The 16160-nt window shown below is 41.8% G+C and overlaps 1 protein-coding gene across 1 annotated transcript; it reads left to right on the top strand.

Moving 5' to 3' along the window:
* The first annotated feature begins 5340 nt into the window (after nucleotides 1-5340).
* On the top strand, nucleotides 5341-10980 carry LOC117335192 (putative ankyrin repeat protein RF_0381). Its single transcript, XM_033895175.1, has 3 exons — nucleotides 5341-5760; nucleotides 7947-8123; nucleotides 10281-10980. The coding sequence occupies exons 2-3, from the start codon at nucleotides 7961-7963 to the stop codon at nucleotides 10943-10945; spliced, it is 828 nt and encodes a 275-aa protein (XP_033751066.1). The 5' UTR covers nucleotides 5341-5760; nucleotides 7947-7960; the 3' UTR covers nucleotides 10946-10980.
* The last annotated feature ends 5180 nt before the right edge of the window (nucleotides 10981-16160 follow it).

Genomic DNA, 16160 nt, shown 5'->3' with positions numbered 1-16160 from the left:
TCTGCATTTTGCATTGACCGCTACATTGACCAATCACATACTTCATCTTGACCAGTAATGCCACCTGTCGCGTCATATCCGGGGCCAAAACAAAATTAGACGGCTATGCCGAAAAAATGATCAAGCAAAGTATCAGGTTAAAAAATAATTATTACTTTATACTATAGCATACGCGATACGTAAACTAAAATGTACTACAAATACCGTAGGAAGCTGATCTGACATTTGAGTTAGAAAATGTTTTTTTATTATTTGAAAATAAATATTGAATATGTCATCTGTTGGTATCCATATGCAAACGTGGGTTACACTACAGCGTTGTCGGAATCAGGTCATGTTTCCTGGTGACGTTATCCGTTGGGCCTCCTAGATCGATCTGCATTCCGGAACCATGTCTTTTTATCCTCAACTGTCTGTGGAGATCTGGCCATGATTATTCCTAGACATGCTAAATTAAATCTGTATGGCATAATCGAGGTAGTTACTGTTAGGATATTTATAACTGCCTGGGCCGTTGTAGTCTGCTCACACACGTCTCCGCTGATTTCTCTCCACTTGAAGGAGTCTGCGTCACGATGAGGAGGACACCGGGGTATATTGGGGTTACTTGTTTAACTTGGCCCTCTCCCATACATCAACAAGTATGTCTGTGTTCCGACGACCAGAACAAATCGGTACAAATTCCATTATATTGATAACATGCTGTTCAAAATGCATTGTAACAGTCCAATTGTCACACGGGCCTATAACTTGCACTTAAGCAGTCTTGTTTACATTTTAAGTTTGTGTTTGAAAAAATGTAATGGAATGCCACAGGTACTTGGGGTCAGGAACTAAAGTCATAATGGAATTGTCCAATTTTAATTTGTAACATCATTTCTTGTCTATTTATGCACCGATACAGCACTGGAATCGATTATAAAGCGCTTTTTAAAAAAAACACCCGTTTCTGGTTGTTATAATATAGAAACCAGAAACGGGTGTTTTTTTTTAAAAGCCCTTTATAATCGATTCCAATGTTGTATCGGTGCATAAATATACAAGAAATGATGTTACAAATTAAAACTGGACAATTCCATTATGACTTTAGTTCCTGACCCCAAGTACCTGTGATGGAATGCACTGTTACTACCCGCCAAAGCAAACTTTCCCCTATTTCGAATCATGCTATGTTCGGAGCAGAAAAAAAATCTTACTTACATCCTACCTACAGGACAGGAACGATTCTTACTTACGTCCTACCTACAGGACAGAAAAAAATCTTGCTTACGTCCTACCTACAGGACAGAAAAAAATCTTACTTACGTCCTACCTACAGGACAGGAACAATACTTACTTACATCCTACCTACAGGACAGGAACAATACTTACTTACGTCCTACCTACAGGACAGGAACAATACTTACTTACATCCTACCTACAGGATAGGAACAGTACTTACTTACATCCTACCTACAGGACAGGAACAATTCTTACTTACTTACGTCCTACCTACAGGACAGGAACAATACTTACTTACATCCTACCTACAGGACAGGAACGATTCTTACTTACGTCCTACCTACAGGACAGAAAAAAATCTTACTTACGTCCTACCTACAGGACAGGAACAATACTTACTTACGTCCTACCTACAGGACACGAACAATTCTTACTTACGTCCTACCTACAGGACAGGAACAATTCTTACTTACGTCCTACACCCTAAAGGACAGGAACAGTACTTACTTACGTCCTACCTACAGGACAGGAACAATACTTACTTACGTCCTACCTACAGGACAGGAACAATTCTTACTTACGTCCTACACCCTAAAGGACAGGAACAATACTTACTTACATCCTACCTACAGGACAGGAACAGTACTTACTTACATCCTACCTACAGGACAGGAACAATTCTTACTTACATCCTACCTACAGGACAGAAACGATTCTTACTTACGTCCTACATACAGGACAGGAACAATTCTTACTTACGTCCTACCTACAGGACAGGAACAATACTTACTTACGTCCTACACCCTAAAGGACAGGAACAATACTTACTTACATCCTACCTACAGGACAGGAACAATTCTTACTTACGTCCTACCTACAGGACAGGAACGATTCTTACTTACGTCCTACCTACAGGACAGGAACGATTCTTACTTACGTCCTACCTACAGGACAGGAACGATTCTTACTTACGTCCTACATACAGGACAGGAACAATTCTTACTTACGTCCTACCTACAGGACAGGAACAATTCTTACTTACCCCCTACCTACAGGACAGGAACGATTCTTACTTACCCCCTACTTACAGGACAGGAACAATTCTTACTTACGTCCTACACCCTAAAGGACAGGAACAGTACTTACTTACGTCCTACCTACAGGACAGGAACAATACTTACTTACGTCCTACCTACAGGACAGGAACAATTCTTACTTACGTCCTACACCCTAAAGGACAGGAACAATACTTACTTACATCCTACCTACAGGACAGGAACAGTACTTACTTACATCCTACCTACAGGACAGGAACAATTCTTACTTACATCCTACCTACAGGACAGAAACGATTCTTACTTACGTCCTACATACAGGACAGGAACAATTCTTACTTACGTCCTACCTACAGGACAGGAACAATACTTACTTACGTCCTACACCCTAAAGGACAGGAACAATACTTACTTACATCCTACCTACAGGACAGGAACAATTCTTACTTACGTCCTACCTACAGGACAGGAACGATTCTTACTTACGTCCTACCTACAGGACAGGAACGATTCTTACTTTCGTCCTACCTACAGGACAGGAACGATTCTTACTTACGTCCTACATACAGGACAGGAACAATTCTTACTTACGTCCTACCTACAGGACAGGAACAATTCTTACTTACCCCCTACCTACAGGACAGGAACGATTCTTACTTACCCCCTACTTACAGGACAGGAACGATTCTTACTTACGTCCTACACCCTAAAGGACAGAAACAAGTCTTACTTACGTCCTACCTACAGGACAGAAACAATTCTTACTTACGTTCTACATACAGGACAGAAATAATACTTACTTACATCCTTCCTACAGGACAGGAACAATACTTACTTACCCCCTACCTACAGGACAGGAACAATACTTACTTACGTCCTACCTACAGGACAGGAACAATACTTACATCCTAACTACAGGACAGAAACAATTCTTACTTACGTCCTACCTACAGGACAGGAACAATACTTACTTACGTCCTACCTACAGGACAGAAACAATTCTTACTTTCGTCCTACCTACAGGACAGGAACGATTCTTACTAACATACTACACCCTAAAGGACAGGAACAATACTCACTTACGTCCTAAACCCTAAAGGACAGGAACGATTCTTACTTACGTCCTACCTACAGGACAGGAACAATACTTACTTACGTCCTACCTACAGGACAGGAACAATACTTACTTACGTCCTACCTACAGGACAGGAGCAATACTTACTTACATCCTACCTACAGGACAGGAACAATACTTACATATGTACTTACGTCCTACCTACAGGACAGGAACAATACTTACTTACGTCCTACACCCTAAAGGACAGGAACGATTCTTACTTACGTCCTACACCCTAAAGGACAGGAACGATTCTTACTTACGTCCTACCTACAGGACAGGAACAATACTTACTTACGTCCTACCTACAGGACAGGAACAATACTTACTTACGTCCTACCTACAGGACAGGAACAATACTTACTTACGTCCTACCTACAGGACAGGAACAATACTTACTTACGTCCTACCTACAGGACAGGAACAATTGTTACTTACGTCCTACCTACAGGACAGAAACAAGTCTTACTTACGTCCTATCTACAGGACAGGAACAATTCTTACTTACATCCTACCTACAGGACAGAAACAATTCTAACTTACATCCTACCTACAGGACAGGAACAATACTTACTTACGTCCTACCTACAGGACAGGAACTATTCTTACTTACGTCCTACCTACAGGACAGGAACAATACTTACTTACGTCCTACCTACAGGACAGGAACAATACTTACTTACGTCCTACCTACAGGACAGGAGCAATTCTTACTTACGTCCTACCTACAGGACAGGAACGATTCTTACTTACGTCCTACCTACAGGACAGGAACAATACTTACTTACATCCTACCTACAGGACAGGAACACTTCTTACTTACGTCCTACCTACAGGACAGGAACAATTCTTACTTACGTCCTACCTACAGGACAGGAACGATTCTTACTTACGTCCTACCTACAGGACAGGAACAATTCTTACTTACGTCTTACCTACAGGACAGGAACGATTCTTACTTACGTCCTACCTACAGGACAGGAACGATTCTTACTTACGTCCTACACACCTACAGGACAGGAACAATACTTACTTACGTCTTACCTACAGGACAGGAACGATTCTTACTTACGTCCTACCTACAGGACAGGAACGATTCTTACTTACGTCCTACACACCTACAGGACAGGAACAATACTTACTTACGTCCTACCTACAGGACAGGAACGATTCTTACTTACGTCCTACCTACAGGACAGGAACAATTCTTACTTACGTCCTACCTACAGGACAGGAACGATTCTTACTTACTTACATCCTACCTACAGGACAGGAACGATTCTTACTTACGTCCTACACACCTACAGGATAGGAACAATACTTTCTTACGTCCTACCTAAAGGACAGGAACACTTCTTACTTACGTCCTACCTACAGGACAGAAACAATTCTTACTTACGTCTCCGAGTTACTTACATATAATTCTTCCTAGTTATACATAAATTTGTACTAAATGAAAAGTTTCATTATGTTCATGTACAACATGAAAAATGTACAGAATTAATTATGTTCATGTGCAAATAAAACTTTTGATCGGTTGATAACGTGTTTTCATAAGCTTCGTCAAATTCCATATCAACTATAACTTCCTGTGGATTTTACCACGAGGGTGTCGGTAATCAACGCTCAGTTGACAAACCAGCGCTTGAATCGTGTTATCTACGATTGGCCGACCATGCTCCGGAACATTCCATGCATTCTTTCAGGATTGTTTAATGTACATCTGTACATTATCAATTCTGTACATAGTTTCTTTTTGAAAATATTATTTGTACATAATTCATTCTGTACATATTTTCTTTTTGAAAGTGTTAAATGTGCATACTGAAACTTGTCATTTAGTACATAATTATATTTATGTATAACTAGGTGTATTATATTTACGGCCGCTATCGGCCATCGTAAATCTTGGCCTAAGTTAACCGCAAAGTTTTAAGTTTCTCTTTGGGGCGAACAACATTTCGAAATGATGGATTCCATGTCTCATTCAGCTGCTAACGCGTGTGTGCAGACGAAGGGAGGTAACCTATTCCAATAATTCGGTCACGAATGTAAACAAGCCAGTTATCAGCTGATGAGCGCATGGCTGTGCATAAGCCACAACTGTTCGCCACGATAACAAAATATACGTACAAATGTTCTTCCATGTGTTAACACCTGGATTTCTGGTCACGTGTACAAGCATTTAAATTTCTTTGTTTGGTCAAACAGGCGGAATTTTGATGAAGCAACACTGGCATAGTGAGGGCTACGTTAATTTTCACTTTATATAGAACACAGAGGAAAGGGGGTCACGTCTGTACAAGGCCAACTGATTAGGACTATCTCAGTAGTGTAAGAGAGAGGAGACTGGCGTTTTGCTTAAAGGTATGTATACTGTTTGATAAACAACTACTGCATATATATCAATTCTTAAAGTAATAGTAATAGTAAGTTATAGTAATAGGAACAGTAGTTGAAATATAATCATGTACCTGCTGTTGCATTCGTCGTTAATGTTTGTTTGTTTGCTGGGTTTATCGCCCGGCAAACAGACTGGGGCATTATGAGGCAGGGACTCCTTGTAGTAGTTGGTGACTATCTCACTGAATAACATACGGGAGCGGATTTTCACTTGAGGTTGCGTCCGTGGCAGATGCTCTAACCGACTGAGCTATCGTCATCCCTGCTCGTCATTAATGTTTAACAAAACAAAACAAAACAAACAAAACAAAACATATTCTTTTTTTTATTTGCCAAATGTTTTTCTTATTAAATATATATATATATAGTTCGCTTTAGCACGATACTCTGTATGAGGTCAAATGAAAGCAACCCAGATATATCATTGTTATATAAAGTATGTATCTCGTTAAATATGATTATACCATTTATCCAGGATAAAGTATAAACAATAAGAATATTTTAAAGGGTGTAAATGCACAAAGTTTATACTTTCACGTGTAGTCTGTCTTCAGTCGAAACTAAAACTAGGTCTACTGGTCTACCAACCTATATATCTGGAGCAATGACCGTAGGAACAGACACAAACGTTACAGCTATACCCAGACGCCAATGTTAATTATGTTAGCGCACAAGTATCTGACACAAATTCCCATCCCGCGGTCCATATGATGTGTATTATGTATTATGAGTGGGTCCATGTGGACAGCATGACTGTGACTATCTAAGTACCTATATATGATTTAAGTCCAAAAGTGTTAATTTGTCGAATCCCGTTCAATCTATAAGTTCGTACTGGTTTTGGCCGGAATATGTATGAGGCACATGACTAGTTTTCTTTGTTTTAATTACCAAATGCTCGAATGTTATTGGTTTGGTATTAGCATGCTTAGAAGTCAGTCCTACTACGTCTATAGACCATAATTAGATTAGAACTCGTAGATATATTCCTACAAGACACAAACTCTCAGCCATAACAGGTGTATCAAGATAACATGCTCATTACTCCTGTCAGAGAATGGCAATTAAAAGTACTTCAACGAATCCATGTATTTCTAACCTTTAATATTTAATTTGTTGATTTCGTACGACCAGTTTTAAAAAGGAAAACCTTTACCTTCAGTATTGTCGCTTGCCAGACTTGTCTCGCGTCTCTGGTATAGTAATAAACATGCTATCCATATATTACTACAAATTATTTGAACAAAACAAAAAAGCATACTTGTAGCTAGATCTGCACTTTTACATTTCAAGTGCATGTCTGTATGCACTAGTATTATCGTCGATGTCGTGTAGTACACACGCATTATTGCTGCCCACAAAACGATCGATCGGCACGCGATTTGATGTGTACGGTTATGTTTGCTGGAAAGGGGGCAGATCTACGCCATATGACTAGGTCGCTGTTCTAACGACAATCACTGAGGTCAAGGACACAAATTGCTTATCTCCCATTTTTAACGCGATTTCGGTGTCTCTACTCATCGCTGTAAACAGGCCAAGATCCGGTTAAGGCGCTTTAACTCTATAGGTACATTTGTAGATAACATTGAATCCCGTTCTCTTGACGAAAATAGAAAAAAAATATTATCATCTGTACTTATAACTATCCTTATGTACGAAATTAAAATAAATTACTCCGAATTGATTTTAAATGTCCCCAGTCTTATTTCGTTCGAGCTTTCTAAATCCGAACATACTTGAAACTGCAATCTAGTTTCGTTTTTTTCCGGATATCCCGAACTTCATGTGATTTACAGCCTTACGTTATGTCATTGTAGTGATCCCGATTTAATACGAAGTTACATAATTGTGTACTGTTATTCCGGATTTACAATCAAAAGGCAACGAATGTCATGTACTCAGATTTAATATGAAGTCTGTTACTCGAGAATCGTTAATATGGATAACACCATCAATGTTTGTCTCTCGACAGAAACAGAGCAGATGACTAATATGATTGGTTAATATGAAATCTGCCCTTTTAGGGCATTCACTCGTCGAGATCTGCTACATAGTTGTTTCATAAACTGTCTAGTACATGTAATAAGATTTCAGATGTAACAAATTTTGGATGAATTTCTAAATGCATTATTTTGCTTTTCCTACAGAGAAAAAAGTCATAATGACCCATAAAACGAACGACACACTGTTGTTTGACGCCATTTTCTCTGGTGACAAGGTCAAGGTCATGGAGCTGGTGGGGTTTGGTCTGGACAAGAACTCCGTGCTGCACTGTCCTGCACGCTGGGAGGGCGCCACAGTATTGGGGGCAGCTGCATGTTTAGGTAACATGTTGATATGCTTTCTTACTTCAATATTTCGATATCTAGATTACTTTTTTATGTTTAAAATCATTTTTTTTCTAAACAAATACCGTATTCGGAATCAAACAGTTCACCCGTCGTACATGTACAGTGCGGATAAGTATACACGTATATATGAAGATACCTATTGATCGATATCGATCTGTCTACTTTTATTTGGCATTTAAAGTCCTCGCATCAGCAAAGGTCATTTACAGATGGGCGTCAAAGGTCATATACAGATGGGCGTCAAAGCCAGCGGCAGGACGGAACGACAGAGCAATGAAAGGATGAGATCATGATCCCAAGTGGTGTTATATTAGCTCTCATCCTCCATTCTCCAGGGATCCATCATCCTCGATTCTCCATTGTCCCTAATCCTCGATACTCCAAGGATCCCTCATCCTCGATACTCCAGGGATGACGCGTCACTTCCGCTGTCTGTACCCTCATACTCGATACTTCAAGGATCCCTTATCTTCGATACTCCAGGGATAACGCGTCACTTCCGCTGTCTGTACCCTCATCCTCCATACTCCAGGGATGACGCGTCACTTCCGCTTTCTGTACCCTCATACTCGATACTCCAGGGATGACCCGTCACTTCCGCTCTCTGTACCCTCATCCTCGATACTCCAGGGATGACGCGTCACTTCCGCTCTCTGTACCCCCATCCTCGATACTACAGGGATGACGCGTAACTTCCGCTCTCTGTACCCTCATACTCGATACTCCCGGGATGACGCGTCACTTCCGCTCTCTGTACCCTCATCCTCCATACTCCAGGGATGACGCGTCACTTCCGCTGTCTGTATCCTCATACTCGATACTCCAGGGATGACGCGTCACTTCCGCTCTCTGTACCCTCATACTCGATACTCCTGGGATGACGCGTCACTTCCGCTTTCTGTACCCCCATCCTCGATACTACAGGGATGACGCGTAACTTCCGCTCTCTGTACCCTCATACTCGATACTCCCGGGATGACGCGTCACTTCCGCTCTCTGTACCCTCATCCTCCATACTCCAGGGATGACGCGTCACTTCCGCTGTCTGTATCCTCATCCTCGATACTCAAGGGATGACGCGTCACTTCCGCTATCTGTATCCTCATCCTCGATACTCCAGGGACGTTCACTTCCGCTCTCTGTACCCTCATCCTCGATACTCCAGGGACGTTCACTTCCGCTCTCTGTACCCTCATCCTCGATACTCAAGAGATGACGCGTCACTTCCGCTGTCTGTATCCTCATCCTCGATACTCCAGGGACGTTCACTTCCGCTCTCTGTACCCTCATCCTCGATACTCCAGGGACGTTCACTTCCGCTCTCTGTACCCTCATCCTCGATACTCAAGAGATGACGCGTCACTTCCGCTGTCTGTATCCTCATCCTCGATACTCCAGGGACGTTCACTACCGCTCTCTGTATCCTCATCCTCGATACTCAAGGGATGACACGTCACTTCCGCTGTCTGTACCCTCATCATCGATACTCAAGGGATGACACGTCACTTCCGCTGTCTGTACCCTCATCCTCGATACTCAAGGGATGACGCGTCACTTCCGCTGTCTGTACCCTCATCATCGATACTCAAGGGATAACGCGTCACTTCCGCTGTCTGTACCCTCATTCTCGATACTCCAGGGACGTTCACTTCCGCTGTCTGTATCCTCATCCTCGATACTCAAGGGATGACGCGTCACTTCCGCTGTCTGTATCCTCATCCTCGATACTTCAAGGACGTTCACTTTCGCTGCCTGCTTGAAGGTAACCCCTGGAGTATTGAGAATGAGGTATCATCATGTTTTTTTTTTTTGTGTATACAAAAATCTTTTGTAAAATTAAGATATATCTTGTCAGTTATTTGACGGAATCGACAGAACAAATCAATATCAAGTATCTAAATTATGTATAAGCTAATATACATGTTATCGTTTAGCAATACAATTTAGCTGATATTGTAGTTAAATGTGTCCCTGGTTGAAATGGGATGATTTGGGAAAAAAATATTGAGCGGTAAGCAGTCAACTGCATATGTATATACCTATTACGTTAGATACTGAAATCTTAAGTAAATTACTGCTCATACTATTGATGTCTGCTTTACTCATCATGCTATTTCGTTTGGTTTTCAGGTCATATCGAAATTGCCCAGTATTTACTAGAGGAAGGCGCGCCGGTGAATTTTACCGACCCATGCACGGGTCGGAGCGCTCTCCATTGGGCCATCATAGGCGATCAGTACCAAATGGCTAAATTATTGATAAAGAATGGCGCAGATACCAACATTGTTGACAAAGAGTCTATCACGCCGTTACTTCGTGCAACAATAGGAAGGAACTATGACTTGACGAAACTACTTCTTAAAAACGGAGCCGACGTTAACAGAAAAGATGCTCTGCAATGTTCCGCGTTGCATTACGCATGCGTCCACGGCGATCCGACCCTTGTTGACCTTGTAATAAAGGGAGGCTGTATTCTGAACAACAAAGCCGTTATTGGTAAAGGCACACCACTTGCGAGTCTTATACACCACAATGACACTGAGTCCATAACTTTACTGATTGACGCCGGATATGATCTTTCTAATGAAAATTGGCTTAAAAACCACATGAGCTTGAATTTTAATGCCAATATTATTACACAGATGTTGGTTCAAAGTCAACAAAATCCGTCAACACTCCGCACGTATTGTAGAAATGTGATAAGGAAACAGATGGGAGGGAGGAACGTACAGAAGAAAATAAACACTTTGAATATTCCACCAGTTTTAAAATCGTGCCTGTTGTTACAAAATTGACATGCTGGTGGTGCACCTGTATGTTGTATCCACTACACGCACACACGGGAATCTTTCTACTTACTGTCAGCACTGTTACCTTACACCTAGCCCGAGTTTTATCTTGCCCTGTCACCATGTCTGGTGTAGGGCCAGAGCGCACTACTATATGAAAACGTGGAATTATCCGACACCGTTTGGTGTCGCTAAGAATTTGGTGGATATACAATAAAATCGGGTGTGACATAACACCTACCTTACATATATGGATAAATGAGATATCTATTTACCCCAAAACACCCCTTTAGTCCCACTTAGGTGTTTTATTTCGTGTGTATAGACCCTTGTTGTACACTAGCCAAAATTTCATACTTGACTCGGCGCCATATTGCTAACCATGTAGGTTGCGGTCGGCCTAATTACCCTAATCAGTACGCGATGGAGCGAAAAGAAAAAAAATACAACATTTATTTTTATATATTTTACCGCTTATAATTCATAAATAATGAATTTTTAAATTGGATATAACAGGTTTTGGGAAATAATAAGCTCAGTTTTCTTATTTTAAACAATGTAAGACGAAAAACACAATAAATGATACGTGGTCTTTTCGGTCCATTGCGTTCCGATTCGGGTGGTTCGTCGTACTGTCACTTACAAAATGGCGGGTCAGCAGTACGAAATTTTGACTAGCGTAAAGCGAGGGTCTATACGGGCGGAATAAACCACCTAGATGGGACTAAATGGGTGTTCCAGGGTAATTAAATATCTCATTTATCCATATATGTAAGGTAGGTGTTATGTCACACCCGATTTTATTGTATATCCACCAAATTCTTAGCGACACCAAACGGTGTCGGATAATTCCACGTTTTCATATAGTAGTGCGCTCTGGCCCTACACCAGACATGGTGACAGGGCAAGAGAAAACTCGGGCTACCTTACACCGTAAATGCCTGTTTGCTTTGTTGTGGACCGTCGCCGAATGGTGGAAGGTTATGCGGTATGCCTCCTTACTAAAATAAGCCAATGTTTTTAAAATTGGTACTTCTTAACCTCAGGTGATGTTCATCTTTGGTTGATATTGATTAGCCTGTAGTCAGTATTACAAAGCCGAATATATAGATACTTTGACGGGGTATGACATTAGAGAGTCGTATTAACCGGGTATGACATTAGAGTGTCGTATTGACCGGGTTTGACGTTAGAGAGTCGTATTGACCGGGTATGACATTAGAGAGTCGTATTGACCGGGTATGACATTAGAGTCCCGTATTGACCGGGTATGACATTAGAGAGTCGTATTGACCGGGTATGACATTAGAGAGTCGTATTGACCGGGTATGACATTAGAGTCCCGTATTGACCGGGTATGACATTAGAGAGTCGTATTGACCGGGTATGACATTAGAGTCCCGTATTGACCGGGTATGACATTAGAGAGTCGTATTGACCGGGTATGACATTAGAGTCCCGTATTGACCGGGTATGACATTAGAGAGTCGTATTGACCGGGTATGACATTAGAGTCCCGTATTGACCGGGTATGACATTAGAGAGTCGTATTGACCGGGTATGACATTAGAGAGTCGTATTGACCGGGTATGACATTAGAGTCCCGTATTGACCGGGTATGACATTAGAGAGTCGTATTGACCGGGTATGACATTAGAGTCCCGTATTGACCGGGTATGACATTAGAGAGTCGTATTGACCGGGTATGACATTAGAGTCCCGTATTGACCGGGTACATATGTATGACATTAGAGAGTCGTATTTTCCGGGTACATATGTATGACATTAGAGTGTCGTATTGACCGGGTATGACATTAGAGAGTCGTATTGACCGGGTATGACATTAGAGAGTCGTATTGACCGGGTATGACATTAGAGAGTCGTATTGACCGGGTATGACATTAGAGAGTCGTATTAACCGGGTATGACATTAGACAGCCGTATTAACCGGGTATGACATTAGAGAGTCGTATTAACCGGGTATGACATTAGACAGCCGTATTGACCGGGTATGACATTAGAGTCCCGTATTGACCGGGTATGACATTAGAGAGTCGTATTGACCGGGTATGACATTAGAGAGTCGTATTGACCGGGTACATATGTATGACATTAGAGAGCCGTATTTTCCGGGTACATATGTATGACATTAGAGAGTCGTATTTTCCGGGTATGACATTAGAGAGTCGTATTGACCGGGTATGACATTAGAGAGTCGTATTGACCGGGTACATATGTATGACATTAGAGTGTCGTATTGACCGGGTATGACATTAGAGAGTCGTATTGACCGGGTATGACATTAGAGTGTCGTATTGACTGGGTATGACATTAGAGAGTCGTATTAACCGGGTATGACATTAGACAGCCGTATTAACCGGGTATGACATTAGAGAGTCGTATTGACCGGGTACATATGTATGACATTAGAGAGTCGTATTTTCCGGGTACATATGTATGACATTAGAGTGTCGTATTGACCGGGTATGACATTAGACAGCCGTATTGACTGGGTATGACGTTAGAGTTCCGTATTGACCGGGTATGACGTTAGAGTTCCGTATTGACCGGGTATGACATTAGAGAGTCGTATTGACCGGGTATGACATTAGAGTGTCGTATTAACCGGGTATGACATTAGAGAGTCGTATTGACTAGGTATGACGTTAGAGTTCCGTATTGACCGGGTATGACGTTAGAGTTCCGTATTGACCGGGTATGACATTAGAGAGTCGTATTAACCGGGTATGACATTAGAGTGTCGTATTGACCGGGTATGACATTAGAGAGTCGTATTGACCGGGTATGACATTAGAGTGTCGTATTGACTGGGTATGACATTAGAGAGTCGTATTTTCCGGGTACATATGTATGACATTAGAGAGTCGTATTTTCCGGGTACATATGTATGACATTAGAGTGTCGTATTGACCGGGTATGACATTAGACAGCCGTATTAACCGGGTATGACATTAGAGAGTCGTATTAACCGGGTATGACATTAGAGAGTCGTATTGACCGGGTATGACATTAGAGAGTCGTATTAACCGGGTATGACATTAGACAGCCGTATTGACCGGGTATGACATTAGAGAGTCGTATTAACCGGGTATGACATTAGAGTGTCGTATTAACCGGGTATGACATTAGAGTGTCGTATTAACCGGGTATGACATTAGAGAGTCGTATTGACCGGGTATGACATTAGAGAGTCGTATTGACCGGGTATGACATTAGAGTGTCGTATTAACCGGGTATGACATTAGAGAGTCGTATTGACCGGGTATGACATTAGAGAGTCGTATTGACCGGGTATGACATTAGAGAGTCGTATTGACCGGGTACATATGTATGACATTAGAGAGTCGTATTAACCGGGTATGACATTAGACAGCCGTATTAACCGGGTATGACATTAGAGAGTCGTATTAACCGGGTATGACATTAGACAGCCGTATTGACCGGGTATGACATTAGAGTGTCGTATTAACCGGGTATGACATTAGAGAGTCGTATTGACCGGGTATGACATTAGAGAGTCGTATTAACCGGGTATGACATTAGACAGCCGTATTAACCGGGTATGACATTAGAGAGTCGTATTAACCGGGTATGACATTAGACAGCCGTATTAACCGGGTATGACATTAGAGAGTCGTATTAACCGGGTATGACATTAGAGTGTCGTATTAACCGGGTATGACATTAGAGTGTCGTATTAACCGGGTATGACATTAGAGAGTCGTATTGACCGGGTACATATGTATGACATTAGAGTGTCGTATTGACCGGGTATGACATTAGAGAGTCGTATTGACCGGGTATGACATTAGAGTTTCGTATTGACTGGGTATGACATTAGAGAGTCGTATTGACCGGGTATGACATTAGAGTCCCGTATTGACCGGGTATGACATTAGAGTGTCGTATTAACCGGGTATGACATTAGAGAGTCGTATTAACCGGGTATGACATTAGACAGCCGTATTAACCGGGTATGACATTAGAGAGTCGTATTAACCGGGTATGACATTAGAGTGTCGTATTAACCGGGTATGACATTAGAGTGTCGTATTAACCGGGTATGACATTAGAGAGTCGTATTGACTGGGTATGACATTAGACAGCCGTATTAACCGGGTATGACATTAGACAGCCGTATTGACCGGGTATGACATTAGACAGCCGTATTGACCGGGTATGACATTAGATAGCCGTATTAACCGGGTATGACATTAGAGAGTCGTATTGACTGGGTATGGCATTAGAGAGTCGTATTGACCGGGTATGACATTAAAGAGTCGTATTGACTGGGTATGGCATTAGAGAGTCGTGTTGACCGGGTATGACATTAGACAGCCGTATTGACCGAGTATGACATTAGACAGCCGTATTAACCGGGTATGACATTAGACAGCCGTATTCACCGGGTATGACATTAGAGTGTCGTATTAACCGGGTATGACATTAGAGAGTCGTATTGACCGGGTATGACATTAGAGAGTCGTATTGACCGGGTATGACATTAGACAGCCGTATTGACCGGGTATGACATTAGAGTGTCGTATTAACCGGGTATGACATTAGACAGCCGTATTAACCGGGTATGACATTAGAGAGTCGTATTAACCGGGTATGACATTAGACAGCCGTATTAACCGGGTATGACATTAGAGAGTCGTATTAACCGGGTATGACATTAGAGTGTCGTATTAACCGGGTATGACATTAGAGTGTCGTATTAACCGGGTATGACATTAGAGAGTCGTATTGACCGGGTACATATGTATGACATTAGAGTGTCGTATTGACCGGGTATGACATTAGAGAGTCGTATTGACCGGGTATGACATTAGAGTTTCGTATTGACTGGGTATGACATTAGAGAGTCGTATTGACCGGGTATGACATTAGAGTCCCGTATTGACCGGGTATGACATTAGAGTGTCGTATTAACCGGGTATGACATTAGAGAGTCGTATTAACCGGGTATGACATTAGACAGCCGTATTAACCGGGTATGACATTAGAGAGTCGTATTAACCGGGTATGACATTAGAGTGTCGTATTAACCGGGTATGACATTAGAGTGTCGTATTAACCGGGTATGACATTAGAGAGTCGTATTGACTGGGTATGACATTAGACAGCCGTATTAACCGGGTATGACATTAGACAGCCGTATTGACCGGGTATGACATTAGAGTCCCGTATTGACCGG

Source organism: Pecten maximus, chromosome 9 (assembly GCF_902652985.1).
Source record: "Pecten maximus chromosome 9, xPecMax1.1, whole genome shotgun sequence".
Classification (NCBI taxonomy): Eukaryota; Metazoa; Mollusca; class Bivalvia; order Pectinida; family Pectinidae; genus Pecten; species Pecten maximus.
The sequence above is the reverse complement of the archived record's forward strand: the minus strand, read 5'-3'. Positions and strand labels throughout refer to the sequence as shown.